The 14876-nt window shown below is 41.4% G+C and overlaps 1 protein-coding gene across 4 annotated transcripts in view; it reads left to right on the forward strand.

Moving 5' to 3' along the window:
• The window catches only part of flnbl (filamin B, like), a 249417-nt gene that overhangs the window by 87640 nt on the left and 146901 nt on the right, over positions 1–14876 (forward strand). For all 4 annotated transcript variants that reach the window (XM_063216182.1, XM_063216181.1, XM_063216183.1 and 1 more), the window contains exons 17-19: positions 4892–5052; positions 5242–5332; positions 6324–6487. In XM_063216182.1, the coding sequence (XP_063072252.1) occupies positions 4892–5052; positions 5242–5332; positions 6324–6487 (416 nt within the window). The remainder of the gene's footprint in view (positions 1–4891; positions 5053–5241; positions 5333–6323; positions 6488–14876) is intronic.

Genomic DNA, 14876 nt, shown 5'->3' on the forward strand with positions numbered 1-14876 from the left:
TGTTATTTTTATGTGTACTGTATTATTATTTTTTTCTGTGCCCAATTGTAGTTCCACCTTTCATGTTCATTTGCCAGAGCCAAAATCAAAATGTCATGCTCAGAATAATATGTCCATGTCATATAACCTGCAATATTGATTCTGGTTAATCCACATATATCTTCTGGGGGAAGAGGCCAGTGTGTTAACTTCACTAATTGGAATGTGAAGGGACTTAATCAGCCTATTAAACTCAGTAAGGTCCTTGCCCACCTTAAAAATTTGAAAACTGATATAGCATTTTTAACTGAGACACATATGCGCAATTCAGATCATGTTGGTCTGAAGAGAGGCTGGGTTGGTCAGGTATTTCACTCATATTTTGCGAGCAAGTCCAGGGGTGCTGGAATTTTGATCAACAGATCAGTTTTGTTTGCAGCTTCTGAAACCATCTCAGATCCACAGGGGCGTTTTGTTATTGTTGTAGGTAAACTTTACAATCGACCTGTCATATTGGCTTGTGTTTACGGTCCCAACTGGGACAATTCCAAATGTATGAACGGCTTTCTGTCATGCTTACCCTACCTGGACACTCATCAACTGATTTTATCTGGGGACTGTAGCTGTGTAATTAATCCTGAATTACATAGATTATCAACCCGCCCAATTAATAAATCTAAAACAGCTGAATGTTTGGATACATTTCTGCAATCCCATGGCATAGCTGACCCCTGGAGATTACTTTACCCTACAAGGACAGAATATTCTTTATTTTCGCCTGTTCATCATACATATTCCCGCATAGATTATTTTTTCATACACAAGTCCTTACTTTCACTGATTCACAAGTGTGATTATAATAGTATTGTGATATCTGATCATGCCCCTGTAACACTATCATTGATCCTCCTCAAACATAGGCCTAGTAGATTTAGATGGAGACTCAACCCATTGCTTTTGTCAGAAGAATGGTTTGTTACCTTCAAATACTGAAATAGACATCTTCTTGGAAACCAATGTGAATGAAACAACTTCCCCCTCCTTGATTTGGGAGGCCCTGAAAGCTTTCTTGAGGGGACAAATTATTTCTATCAATGCTTCAGTACAAAAAGTGTGATTGGCCAGACAGGCAGAACTTTCAGAACTTATCCTAGGTGTGGACAAAATATGTGCTACCACCCCAACTCCAGAGCTGTTTAAACAGCGAACAATGCATCAGGCTGAATTTGACATGCTCTCAACTGGTCTGGCAGAACGAGCCTTATTGAAAAATAGGCATAGGTCATATGAGTATGGAGAGAAACCTAATAAGAGCCCTTGCCTACAGTTTAAGACCGATGTCTACGAACTATGTCATTGGTCAAATTGAATCTGAAACAGGACACAGACAGTTCAGTGAATTCTATAGCAAATTATATTCATCTGAAGAGCCCTCTGATCGGAACACGATGAAGTCATTTTTTGCAGACTTAGATCTACCTACTGTCGATGAGGCCATTAGAGAGTCATTAGATGACCCTTTTTCTCTGGACGAAATTAATGATCCCATCAGATGTATGCAAAGTGGAAAAGTCCTGGTCCAGTATTTGAGGACAGCTTTTCTTCCAAGAGTCTTCCTCCAACTTTACGCCAAGCGTCGATATCTTTGTTACTGAAAAAGGACAAGGATCCTGTTAAATGTTCCTTTTACCATCCTATAAGCCTCCTCAATGTTGATGTTAAGATTTTGGCCAAAATGCTTGCTCTCCGCCTGGAAACTGTCCTGCCCTCACTTGTGTCTAGCGACCAAACTGGTTTCATCAAAAACAGACAACTGTTTTACAATATTAGGCGTGTATTTAATATTCTTTATACACCATCCTCAGCCCAGGTGCCTGAGTTACTTTTAGCTCTGGATGCGGGCACAGCTTTTGACCGTGTGAGCTGGGAATATTTATTTTACACTCTGCAACAGTTTGGTTTTGGAAACACTTTTATTTCTTGGGTAAAATTGCTGCACACCTCACCTTTGGCCTCAGTTAGGACTAATGACACATACTCACCTACAGCGTGGGACTAGACAGGGGTGCCCCCTGTCCCCATTGCTTTTTGCATTGGTCATGGAACCTCTTGCAGCTACCATTAGAGGGCAAAGAAATATTAAGGGAATTTCAAGGGCACAGAGGGAACAAAAAATGTCCCTGTATGCTGATTATATCCTTCTTTTTATATCTGACCCTGCAAAATCCATTCCACATATACTCAATACTTTAAACATTTTTGGTAGCTTTTCTGGTTATAAGCTAAATCTTGACAAAAGTGAGCTCTGTCCTATTAACACAGCTGCTAGAAAACAGTCATTTAATTCATTGCCTTTTAATGTTTCCAATGAAGGTTTGAAATACCTGGGTGTGTATGTTACTAAGTCTCACTCTCAGCTTATTAAGGCCAATTTTATTCCACTTTTGGAACGTACTCAACAGGACCTCAACCACTGGTCAACTTTGCCCTTATCCTTAGCTGGGCGCATCAGTATAATTAAGGTGAACATCCTCCCTACATTTTTATTTCTTTTTCAATGTATTCCTTGTTTTCTCACAAAAACATTTGCTAAAATTGATAGTGTTGTTTCTTCTTTTATTTTTAATAACAAAAGGCCAAGGATAAGAAAGCTGTTTCTTCAAAGACCAAAAATAACTGACGGGATGGCTTTACCGAATTTCCAAATGTATTACTGGGCAGCCAATATCAGGCGTCTTTTGTATTGGTTTATGACCCCTCCCAAAGTAACGCTTCTGGCTGGCTACACATTGAATCTAGCTCTTGCAGCCCAGTCTCATTGTCCGCTCTTTTATGTTAATCGATTCCCTTGCATTCACCCCAGGCTTGTCAGAACCCGGTTCTGCTTCATTTCTTGAAGATTTGGTCTCAGTTCCGTAAACACTATGGTTTAGTATCCTTGTCAATCCATGCTCCAATTATGGCCAACCGTCTTTTCCCAGCCTCACTTTTGGACCATACATTCTGTCAGTGGTTTCAAAGTGGGGTATTGGATATTAAAACATTATATAAAGATGGCATATTTATGTCCTTTGATCAAGTTAGAGAAACGTTTGATTTACCGTCAAATAATTTCTTCAGATATCTTCAGGTCAGACATTTTGTACAGAGTCACTTCACTGAATTTCCCTCAATACCACAGACATCTTCTTTGGATGCAATCCTAGAGGTACAGCCTGGAATTAGAGGAACCATATCAAGGTTGTATGCAAGGATATTTGATTTGGAAACTTGCTCATTGAAACTAGCTCATTGATGATAGTAAAGGAAAACTATACTGATATACTCCAAAGAATTCACTCCACGTCTATTTGTGCTAGACATAGTTTAATTAATTCAATCTAAGATTGTGCACAGGCTCCACATGTCTAAGGTTAAGCTATCCAAAATGTATCCAGAGGTAAATCCTATTTGCGACAGATGTAAACAGGCCCCCGCCACTCTTTTCCACACATGGTCCTGCTCTAGTCTAACTTCATTCTGTACCTCCATATTTGAAGCATATTCAAAAATCACAGGTGTAAATATTGACCCTTGCCCTTTTTGGTGTTCCTTCAGAAATTCTTCCAATACAAAGGTCTGAGCTAAATTGCATTGCCTACTCTTCACTTCTAGCACGACGCCTCATTCTTTTGAATTGGAAAAGTGACAAACCTCCATCTTTTGGTAGATGGAATTTTGATGTCATGTTTTTCCTCAAGGTAGAAAAGATTAGATACACATTGAATGGGTCAACACACAAGTTTCATGTTATATGGCTATCATTCATTTCATATGTTGAACAGCTGACAATCCACTTGGTCGTGTAATGCATTCAGTCATTATGTGCATGGTCTTTGTCAATATCCTGTAAAATGACTCTGTGCTTGTCTTATACCAACAAATATGTCTTCTTCAATATGGTAGCCCCCAGGTCTTAAAAAAATGTCTTAATTTCTTTTGAGATCCTCTGCAGAACATTGGACAATTAACATGGACTCTGAGTAATTTTCTTCTCAGGAAGAATATGGTGAAGAATTTTTATGGGCCCCTTTTTTGTTGTTGTTTTTTTTGTTTTGTTTGTTTGCTTGTTTTATTTGTCTGCCCTTTTTTTGTCTATTTTGTATTCAATCCTTCATGTTGATTGTTTGGTATTTGGGGGGGGGGGGGGGCGGAGTTCAATAAATAAACATTGACTAAAAAAAGTGCTTTCCATACATGCGGTCATGGATGTAACAAAATGACGAAATAAATATGGTCTAATTCCATACGAATAAGTTTTAAAAGTTGCACATTGTCAGTCCTTGAGTGCTTTGAAAAGCGCTTTTAAATAAAATGTTTTATTATTTATTATTATTACACTCCCTATAAGCTAGAAGCCTTCACATATAGGCCTATCATTAGAATTTTGGCTAAGTTTTGAATTCTTCATGATGTCAGAAGGACGTCGCAGAATTTGTAACACATAGTTCTATGGGATCTGTAGAATGTTGAATGCAATTCTAGAAGAACTTGGGAAGCTTTCTGTCCTCTTTCATCCATACCTACAGAATTCCTTCAGAATTAAACTTGTAATTTATTACATTCTTCAGAAATACACTTTGTTACATCATCAGCCAGTTATCATATGATGAGGCTTAATAACATGTTTGGGGAAAAAATGCCTTTATAAGCAAATTATTACATTATTAGATTCTGCAATAATGAAAACAGTTTTTCATGTTTTCTTTTAGAATATCTTATTCCATTTCCATGGATATAGGCCTAATTAAAGCTAGTTAAAGGTTCACTGCATTGTAGGCTCTGAAACCATATTCTCCATCACTGGCCATGTTAAATTTTAAAGATCCCTAACCCTAACCCGAACCCGTCTTTAATCACCTTTAATCTACAGGAGATGTGAGTGTGGGCATCAAGTGTGATGCAGACATGCTCAGCGACAAAGAGGAAGACCTTGACTTTGACATTATCCCTAATGCCAACGACACCATCACCGTCAAGTACACCCCACCTGCTGCGGGCGGCCTCACCATCAAAGTGCTCTTCACTGATCAGGTGAGAAGCTCCTGGCAGACCCAATTAAATTATATAATAGGATGACATGATATGATGACATAATATCCTCGTACCAGTGAATGAATCACTGATTTTCGTAATTGAAGGGTGGTTAGGTTAGTGTGTGCATGTGTGTGTGGGGGGAGAGATGTGTTTTGTTTTTTTCCTCATTTGCATTTTAATCCACAGGAAATTCCAGTCAGTCCTTTTCGTGTCAAAGTGGAGCCCTCTCACTATGCCTCAAAGGTGAAAACAGAGGGCCCAGGCGTCTCCAGGACAGGTCAGCTAATTTTCTTAGGAGGGCTGTAACGATATTGTATCGAACCGAGAAATCAGTCCAGAAAACAGCGACATGATATGATGTGCTAGTGCTTCCAAGCTTCAAATCATCATCATCATCATCATCATCATCATCATCATCATCATCATTATCATCATATACCTATAGACTATCAGTTCTCATTTACAATTTTATTTTATAATATTGGCAAATGTGAAAAAGCAAATCAATGAATAATTAATTAAGTGAAAGCCCAACTGGGAAACTCCAACTCCCATTGTCATTGTGACACAGCACTCCAGAGCACACAAGTGCACACTGCATACAACGAAATCACATTTATGCCTCACCTGTGCAAGGGGGCAGCCCACGGTGGCGCCCCAAGGGAGCAGTGTGGAGGGACGGTACCATGCTCAGGGTACCTCAGTCATGGAGTCAGGATGGGGGAGGCAGGCTGTGGTACTCCCCCCACCAACCTGGCAGGTCGGGAGTCGAACCGGCAACCTTTGGGCTACAAGTCTGACACCCTAACCGCTTACCCATGACTTCCCTAAAAAAGATAGATGTAAAGAACCGTGGTGTGTATCAAACCGTAGGTCAAAGACCATGATACGTGCTGAATCATGAGTTCAAATTGTTTCCGTACATCCACATTTTTGAGATACTCGGAAATAGGGCTATAACGATACAGAGGAAATTAACTTTCTATAAACAAATTGGCTTCAATCAAAGAATTAACCTTCTAATTCTAATGGCCAGCCGTGGCCTAATGGTTAAGGGGATGGTCTTAAGATCAGAGGGTTGCAGGTTCGAATGCACTCCTTTCCTCCCCCTACCTCACTCCATGACTGAGGTGCCGGGGACTGTAATCGATACGCAGTATGCGTTTTGGATTAAAGTGGCAGCTAAATGTAATGTAATCTAAGGCATACTTTTGAATTGATGATGTTAAGTCATCATTTTGTCCTTCATTTCTCTAAAATATGTCCAGGAGTGGAGTGTGGGAAGCCCACCCATTTCACTGTTTACACTAAAGGGGCCGGCAAAGCATCACTCGACGTTCAGTTCTCCAGCTTGGACAGAGATGTCAAGGACTTTGAGATCATCGATAACTATGACTATTCCTATACAGTCAAATACACTCCTACTCAACAGGTACTCCTCCTACACCGTCAAATACACCCCTACTCAATGGGTACTAATCCGGCACTGTCAAATACACTTCTATTCAACAGGTTATAACATTTCTACTACTCCCACACTGTCCTACTCAACAGGTCTGCAACCCAAACATTTCCTTTTGCGACTTTTCTGAAGCAGAGAAATGTTACTGACAATACCATTGTTTTTAATATGTGTATGATTTTCATTATACTTTTTTTTCACCCTTTATTTTAATCCTTAACGAGTGTTATATTTACACATACCCAAAATAAGAAGGGTGGATGGCAGGTGATGCTTTCATATGGTTTGTTTTCCATTTTTTTTCCTGTCAGTCTATGCCCTCAATTCAACCAAAGGCCTTGAGACACTTATGCCTCTGAACATTCTAGAAACATAACCATGTGTAAACTACGCAGAACACATGAATGAAATTGTATTTTAACCTCATGACAGATGGTTTGGGATGCCTTCTAAGGCGAGTTGAGGTTTTCAATAGCGCTGATTAAAATCCGGATGATCCGTTTGGACAACCGGATAAAGACCTCCTCCGGACAGACCGGATGACTGTCATGCATTGATCCGCCAAAGGCGGGTCAGACGGCATTTCATTAATATGTCAACAAAATAGCAGTTACAGCGCGAGAAATTGTGAAACCGGAATATATCCTCTTTAGTTGACTACAACAGCCATTCTCTAATATCTCAGTTTGCTGTTCAGTCACGAACACTCACTGAGTAAAACGGAACCAACTCTCGCCTCGTCATTCATCGAGCCTGTTTGATCCGTCCTGCCTGTTGTGGCCAATTGAGTCGCGGATCCCCACTCCCTATGTGTGTGCTTCTGACTCTGTTGAGGTCTAGCCTACATTTCTAAATGTTAACAGTGCTCTGCCAACGCTTTTACATCTCAGTCTGTAGGCTAGTGACTCTACTATCACCCACTGCGTTACAGCGTACAGACTTTAAAGCCACTGCTGTCACTCCCCTCGTCCGAGTCAGCAGCGGCGCCCTCGGCGACTCGGTGAGACGAATCCTGACTGAGTTTTTGGTAGCAGCGAATCTCCTACGGATCGGATCAATTGCTTAAGTTTCGTTTTTGCCACAAGTGTGCGAGTCGCAAGGCAACTCGGCAGCGGAAGCGAGTGGTCATCTGCTGCTCGCCTCCTGTCTATCTAGGGTGGCCATCGGTCCGTTTTTACGACCTGTTCACGACGTCTGTGCATCTCTCTTTGTCTTTCCTTTCCTCCTAGCCTTTTGCGTATGGCCTCGAGATGCGAGGCAACGTCATTGACGCAAACTAGACCTTCACAGTCGGTCGCGTTTCCGATATCTGCGGCCGCCATGTTACTCCAGATTTAACACAAGACTTCGCACAGCGAATTAACTGTGTATTGCTGTCGCCTTATGTCGGGGAAATCTCCGTGCTATTAGTGTTATTGCGGTCCATAGCCCTGTATGAAGTGCATTAACTGACTGTATGAAAGTTAAATAAGGTAACTATAATATTGTCTACTGTCTGTTTCCTATTTTTTCCTGCACTGGTGGCAACGCATAGTGCAACTAAGTTTGTTCGCTAAATGCCTTTACAACGAGGGCTCTCACAACTTTACAAACAGGGCAAAGAAACGTCTTTCTGCACGGGCGCTCTGTCTGTATTTTGAGCTTGTGTTGTTATGGTTATCCAGCGTCTGCATGAAAAAAAAAGGTTGACAGAAGCGGTTTGCCTCCCTTAAAACGCCGCTGATAAACACACTCCTGACCAACTTTGAGTAAAGTAAATCAAATGAATTGTCTATTATAGGCCTATGCATGACTACCCAAAATATGCCTACATGAAAAAAATATTTATGAAATAATACAGAAAACAAAGGAAGGATTTGTCTATCGCAGTGTTTCTCAAACTTTTTTAGACCGAGGACCACTTTGTCCCCCCAAAAATGTTCAGGGACCACCTCTCAATTGAATTGACAGTTGACGGGTGCTTATTTGACCCTGGTCATTTCAATGCAGATCACTTACATTCTATTCACATTACAAGCCTTGTAGTCTTCTTGTGTTAAAAACATGACTTCAGCTACAGTTTAGCTTTGCGATAATGTTACAAATATAGTCTACTGCTAGCTTGTCTTGAAAAAGTAAAAATCCCCTTGCGGACCACCTGAGCTCTGTCGCGGACCACCAGTGGTCCCCGGACCACACTTTGAGAATCACTGGTCTATCGTCACCTGCCGTCTCTGATATAACATTAAGTTAGTAGCCTACTGATGACTCCTTTATCGGAGTGAGGTAATGAAATGCGAAAATCGTATTTAAAAAAAACCTTACAAGTAAAACTGTTGTTGGCAGCTGAGTTAGTCTGAGGTAAGATGGCAGCGCTGTTCCCTGATTTCTGCCTACAGTTTAGCATGCCGACTTCACTGTTTTATCCACGGAGGCGGGGAGTCGGCAAGTCGAAGCAATGGGTACTGCGCGAGGACGCTAGGTTAGAAAGTTAAGGGGCGGGGTTGTCCGGCCGAAGTCCGGACAGCTGGTCACCCTATGTCTATCCTCCCTGCCCAACTAGACTTCTGCACCCAAATATTTGACTTTTAGTCTTCTTAAAAACAAACACACAGATTATTTATTGCAAAATCAGGAACATGCCGTTTCACTGCTGCCAAAGGCTCTTCGAGTCGTGGTCGCATGTTTAGTGAGTTTTGTTGATCAAACTGTCTTACTCTTTGATTTATCGATGTGAATTGATAAATGGGACAACAAAGGCGAGGCGCATAGCCACTTAACGGCAGAAATGTTTTAAAAAATACATTATTATTATTTATTTTTATTTATTTTAAATAAGTGATCCGAATGATCCGAGTGATCCGTCTAATCCGGATACCCTCCTTGGAATGATCCAATCCATCCAAAGATTCGAGTTAAGCACCTCTAGTTTTCAATACTCAAGTTATAATATATAAATATATATACACAGGGCTCTAAATTAACGTTTTCTACCACCAGCCAATTTGGCTAGTAGATATTTTTTCTTACTAGCCAAATGGAGGTAACCTGGTTCTGGAATTATGCTGGTAACCTTGCTGTTCTAGCCGGTGGGTGTATTCAAAAAAAGCTTGAACCTGATTGGAGAAATTAGGTAACAGTGACGTACTACTTCAACCAGTCACATCGAAGCGGTCGTTGTCAGCGACGCGGGATAGAAACCACAACAGAGCAGTTAGCATGTTGACAGTAGTTCCAGCCCAGCTAGCATGTGTATAGTGGATCATTGGTGGCGTTTGAACGGCAAGCCGCCTGTGGTATGACACCTGTGTAAGACATCGGACCACTGATGGTTACAAAACACACAAAGCATCTGTGGATTTTGGTTGGCAATCCGACATAGTGCACAAGTACTCTGCACTGTCCAAACAGCGGCATGCTACCAGCCCCTAGCACCAATGGAGGAGGACCACTACTAGAGCTAGCATTTGGTGCCAGCAATTCATCGTTTGCATCAGATAAATCACAACAACGATATGGTAAGTTAGATGTCTTGAAATGACTATATTTTCTTTTAATGAACACATCATGGGCATGGGATTGTAAGTTTCTGACGGGGTGATAAATACTGCAGACAAAATGGACGTCTGCTTGCCTGCACAACCAATGTGACATGTTGTGTTGGTGAATAAAACTTAATCAAGTATGTGTATTTCGCTGAAAATGATTACCAGCGATAAAATGTTATTCAGACAATATGTTCAGACAAAATTGCCAGCCATATGAAAACAATGCAGCCTCAACAACATGCACAGTTGCTACTAGCAGTATTGGTTGTGTTCTGGTCACCGTTATAGGTCTAGAACTGGCATGCCAATTTATCTATGATCTGTTAATACAATAAACCGTTTACAGTCGCATACGTTTTGTATATCCTACCATGAGAGAAATACACCAGGGTTGCATTAATTCCCGATGTGCGCGATTAACTTCGGGTCCGATTAACTTGGATGGCATGATAAAGAGCTGTTCACGTCAGACGAGGCATGATGGGGCGTCTTAAGTTCTATTTTACACTTTGGAAACTGCATTAACCTACGGTTCAACGAGACGAGCATGCCGTCGCACTTTTTCCGTTATGTTGTTGTGTGTGATTGTATTCTCAAACACTTCAGCTGTGGTCGATTCAAATAGTCGATTCCTGAGTGTGCTAAGCACTTCGAGAAGTTGTAGGTGACCATCCCTAGTTGATCAGACGACCCCAAGTTAATCGTGCTCATCGTCATAAGCTGGGACACACACACACACACACACACACACACACACACACACACACTGTGCCATTGTGAATTGATCAATGGTGATCTTTTCTCTCTCTTTATTACATCCATTGGTAGGGCAGAGGCAAAGAGTACATTACTGAAGCAAGCAAAGCTGCATTGTTAAGGGCTGTAAAACCCATTGGTGTAAACAATTCGTTTTTTTTTCATCAGGGTGGGGGTGTGAAATGACTGAGAACCTCATTATCAAGGTAAATAGGACCCTTGCTGACCTCACCTGTACCTGTGGCCTTGGGAAGTATCCGATGTTACATGTTTGAATTCTTAGTAAGAGTAACTGAAAAGTATATGTGCTGTGCTGCACCCCTATCCATCTAAAACCTACATTAATTTCTCAAGAGACTGTACTCCTCATTACAGTTGACTCAGATGCTTTTGATCAAAGTGATGTACAAGGGCAGTAATGCAACATAGTAAGTAGCCTACCCTGTTGTTAATGAACTTTAAGTCACCTAGAAATATTTTAAAATGTGTTGTAATCAATTCCCGTGTTATTTTTGTTGAAAACCTTGTATGTAGCCACAATTGTCACACATGACCTGCTGAAATGTTTGTCTAATATACTTCTTATACTTCCTTTGTCTGTGTCTGACGCCACGAGGTGTATGAAGAAACGACAGCATAGAGGATCCAGCACATCCCCTAACAGATTCCATGCCTTTCAAAATACCAGAAAAAGATTTCAAGGCATTTTCCTCAAAGAAATTGCAACATTTCAGGAGTACGTCACTATTTGGGTTTTCATTTTGGACAATACATCACCTAACACCAAGAACGCTACATTTTGTAAGCTATGTTTCTTGCATTGCCAGTATCCGATATTTAAAACAAAAAAGAATGTGTATAAATTGATATCTTATTTGTCATTATTTACACTTTCATTACTGCACATTGAAAAAATAGTGTTTTCTTTTCACAATAAAATTGTATTTGCATTTGTTCCAATTACTTGTGTACACCATTATTTACACCATTTGTTGTTCAATATTGGATTCGATATTGTGCCAAGATTCCATTTCTTAATTCCCAATGGATGATGGTTAGATTCTGAACTAATGCTGTATTGCATGTTACATATTATGTCTATGAATCTGTCAGTAGGGAGAGCCTGTCACTAAAAGCCTCAATCACAACCAGTAGCATGAAGTACCTTAAGAACCATAGGTTGTTTGTAACTGATGTCAAATATAAGGACTGTGGTTGACTGCTGCCTCATTAGGCTTTGTCCCAAACCCAGAGCAGACAATCTTGTTCATGAAAGTGGCATGTCTGGTATTTAAGTACACATGTTCTGTACAGCTGTCAGCAGACCCTGATAACATTTCTAACTCTTCAGTAACATCTAGATCTTGGTTGGGTAGTGTAGTGTACAAGTATCACTACAAATGATCTCCAAGCCGAGCCGGTCGTTTTAGTGTTTGAACGGTGTCTCTATCTCGAAAGGCCTAGGAGGAGATCCATTTTCTATTTTTACTGCCCTGCACAAGAGAACCAATAATAAATAAATAAATAAATAAACAGGACTTATAGACTACTAGAATCGGGTCTTGCTCTGCAAGCCCGCTTAATAATAACTAAACAGGACTTAGAGATTACTAGAATCGGGCCTTGCTCTGCAAGCCCGCTTAATAATAATAATAATAATAATAATAATAATAATAATAATAACTAAACAGGACTTAGAGATCGCTAGAATCGGGCCTTGCTCTGCAAGCCCGCTTAATAATAAACACACTTAGAGATTACTTGAATCGGGCCTTACTCTGCAAGCCCGCTTAATAAACTGTACTTAGGGATTACTAGAATCGGGCCTTGCTCTGCAAGCCCGCTTAATTACTCCCCCACCAACCTCGCGGGTCCGGAGTCGAACGTGGCTTGGGATTGTTCAATTGATCACAGTTTAATATGCACTGACTTCTCAAACACAGACAAACTATTTTTCTGGCTGTAGAATATTTTCCAAACACATTGCTTTTATTTTATACACTTACACAATAAATGTTGCCTTTTTATTTTCGTTGCTGTGTCAACTGTGGTGCCATGATGTTTACGAGCACGTATGAAAACAGCAAACTTATGCGCAGATTTCCTCTTTTCCCTTCATATCTTGTGGGTGTCTCCACTGTGTCAATGCCGCTGCTGTCAATCTTAGCGCGTTACGACTACTCCAGACCACTCGTGGATTTCTTTTAGAGTTACGCGTCATCCTGCAATGGTTCTTTGCTAAGTTGACTTTGGGAAACACTCTGTGAACTCTACAATGGTGTTACGCGTGAACTTATGTAGCACATAGCGTTAAGTGGTACTTAAAGCCTGGCTCAAACTACACAATTGTCGGCCCAATTCTCAGCTGCACACCCCCCTTACGACAATCGCTGGAACGTTACCCCCCAGGACCATAGCATACGATTGTCGGGAAAGATTTCCTCGTCGTGACCGACATTCTAAGATAGAACTTTGGCAGCTCGCAGAGTCGCCGATCGCAAATCGTAGAAATCAAACAATGTTTGATATTTGCGACTGGAAATAGAACGTCGGGCATTGTCTCAGTGGCTGCGAGCAGCGACAAGATTGACAGTTGCGATTCTCTTCTAGTGTGCGGTGCACCCCGACCCCAAAATCGTACACACAATCGCTAGTTGTGTAGTTGGAGCCTGGCTTAAGGCCTTTTGGGAAATGCGGTCCTGACTGGTTTGAGCTGATACAAAGGCAACATTAAGTCAAATAACCACTCATTACGACCGAGGTATACATAAGAGAATCTGTATTTACACAGCACATCAAATCTTGAGGCAAATGGGCTACAGCAGCAGAAAACCACATTTGGTGCCACTCCTGTCAGCTAAGAACAGGAAAATGAGGCAACAATTTGGAAAGGCTCACCATAAATGACACTAGAAGATTGGAAACATGTTGCCTGGTCTGATGAGTCATGATATCTACTGCAACACTCAGGTGGAATAGTCAGAATTTGGCGTCTACAACATGAAAACATGGATCGACCCTGCATTACATCAATATTTTAGGCTGGAGATATTACATTACATTGCATTTGGCAGACGCTTTATAACCAAAGCGACTTTCAAAAGAGGACATAATCAAGCCAACATCACAAGCAAATACAAAGTGCATAGGAGATATACAGAACAATAAGTGCAGTTACAAAGAGGGGTTCGTTTTTTTTTTTCCTCTTTTTTTTAAAGAGTAAATAACGAGTACACAAACACACACACACAAACTAAACTAAACTAAACATCATGTCAGGAGTCTGCCCTGGGGCAAGGCCAGCTCAAGCATTAGTCTAGTAGATTCTCTCGAAAGAGGAATGTCTTTAGTTGTTTCTTGAAGGCTGCAAGAGATGTGCCTAGTCTTGCTGCCTCTGGGAGACCGTTCCACCACTTGGGTACCACAACGGAGAACAATCTTGACTGGGAGTACCTAGAGCGACTGGATGGCAGAGCCAGACGGCTTGTGCTGGATGAGCGCAGTTCTCTTCCAGTAACATAAGGCGTTAGTAGGTCCTTCAGATAAGCTGGGGCCGTTCCTGTGATGGTTTTGTTGGCAAGGGTCAATGCCTTGTGCTTGATCCGGGCGGCGATCGGTAACCAGTGCAACTCAATAAATAGAGGAGTAACATGGGTCCTTTTGGGTTGATTGAATATCAACCGTGCCGCCGCATTCTGGATCATCTGCAGAGGCTTTAGCGCACAAGCAGGTAGACCTGTCATGAGTGAGTTGCAGTAGTCAACGCGGGACAGGACCGTGGCCTGGACCAGTCGTGTAGAATATTGTGTCAGCACAGGTCTGATATTCCGTACGTTGGACATCTGGAGTCGACAGGTCCGGGTGACCGAGTTGATGTAGTTGGAGCATGACAGCTCATCATCAATCATGACGCCAAGGTTTTTGGCGACTTTGTTTGGGGTCACGATGGTGGAGCCTATCTTGAGGTTGATGTTGTGACTGAGCGACTCTTTAGCTGGGATCACCAGGAGCTCTGTCTTGGCCAGGTTCAGCTGTAGGTGGTGGTCCTTCATCCATGTTGACAAATCGGTGAGGCA

Source organism: Engraulis encrasicolus, chromosome 14 (genome assembly GCF_034702125.1).
Source record: "Engraulis encrasicolus isolate BLACKSEA-1 chromosome 14, IST_EnEncr_1.0, whole genome shotgun sequence".
Taxonomy (NCBI): Eukaryota; Metazoa; Chordata; class Actinopteri; order Clupeiformes; family Engraulidae; genus Engraulis; species Engraulis encrasicolus.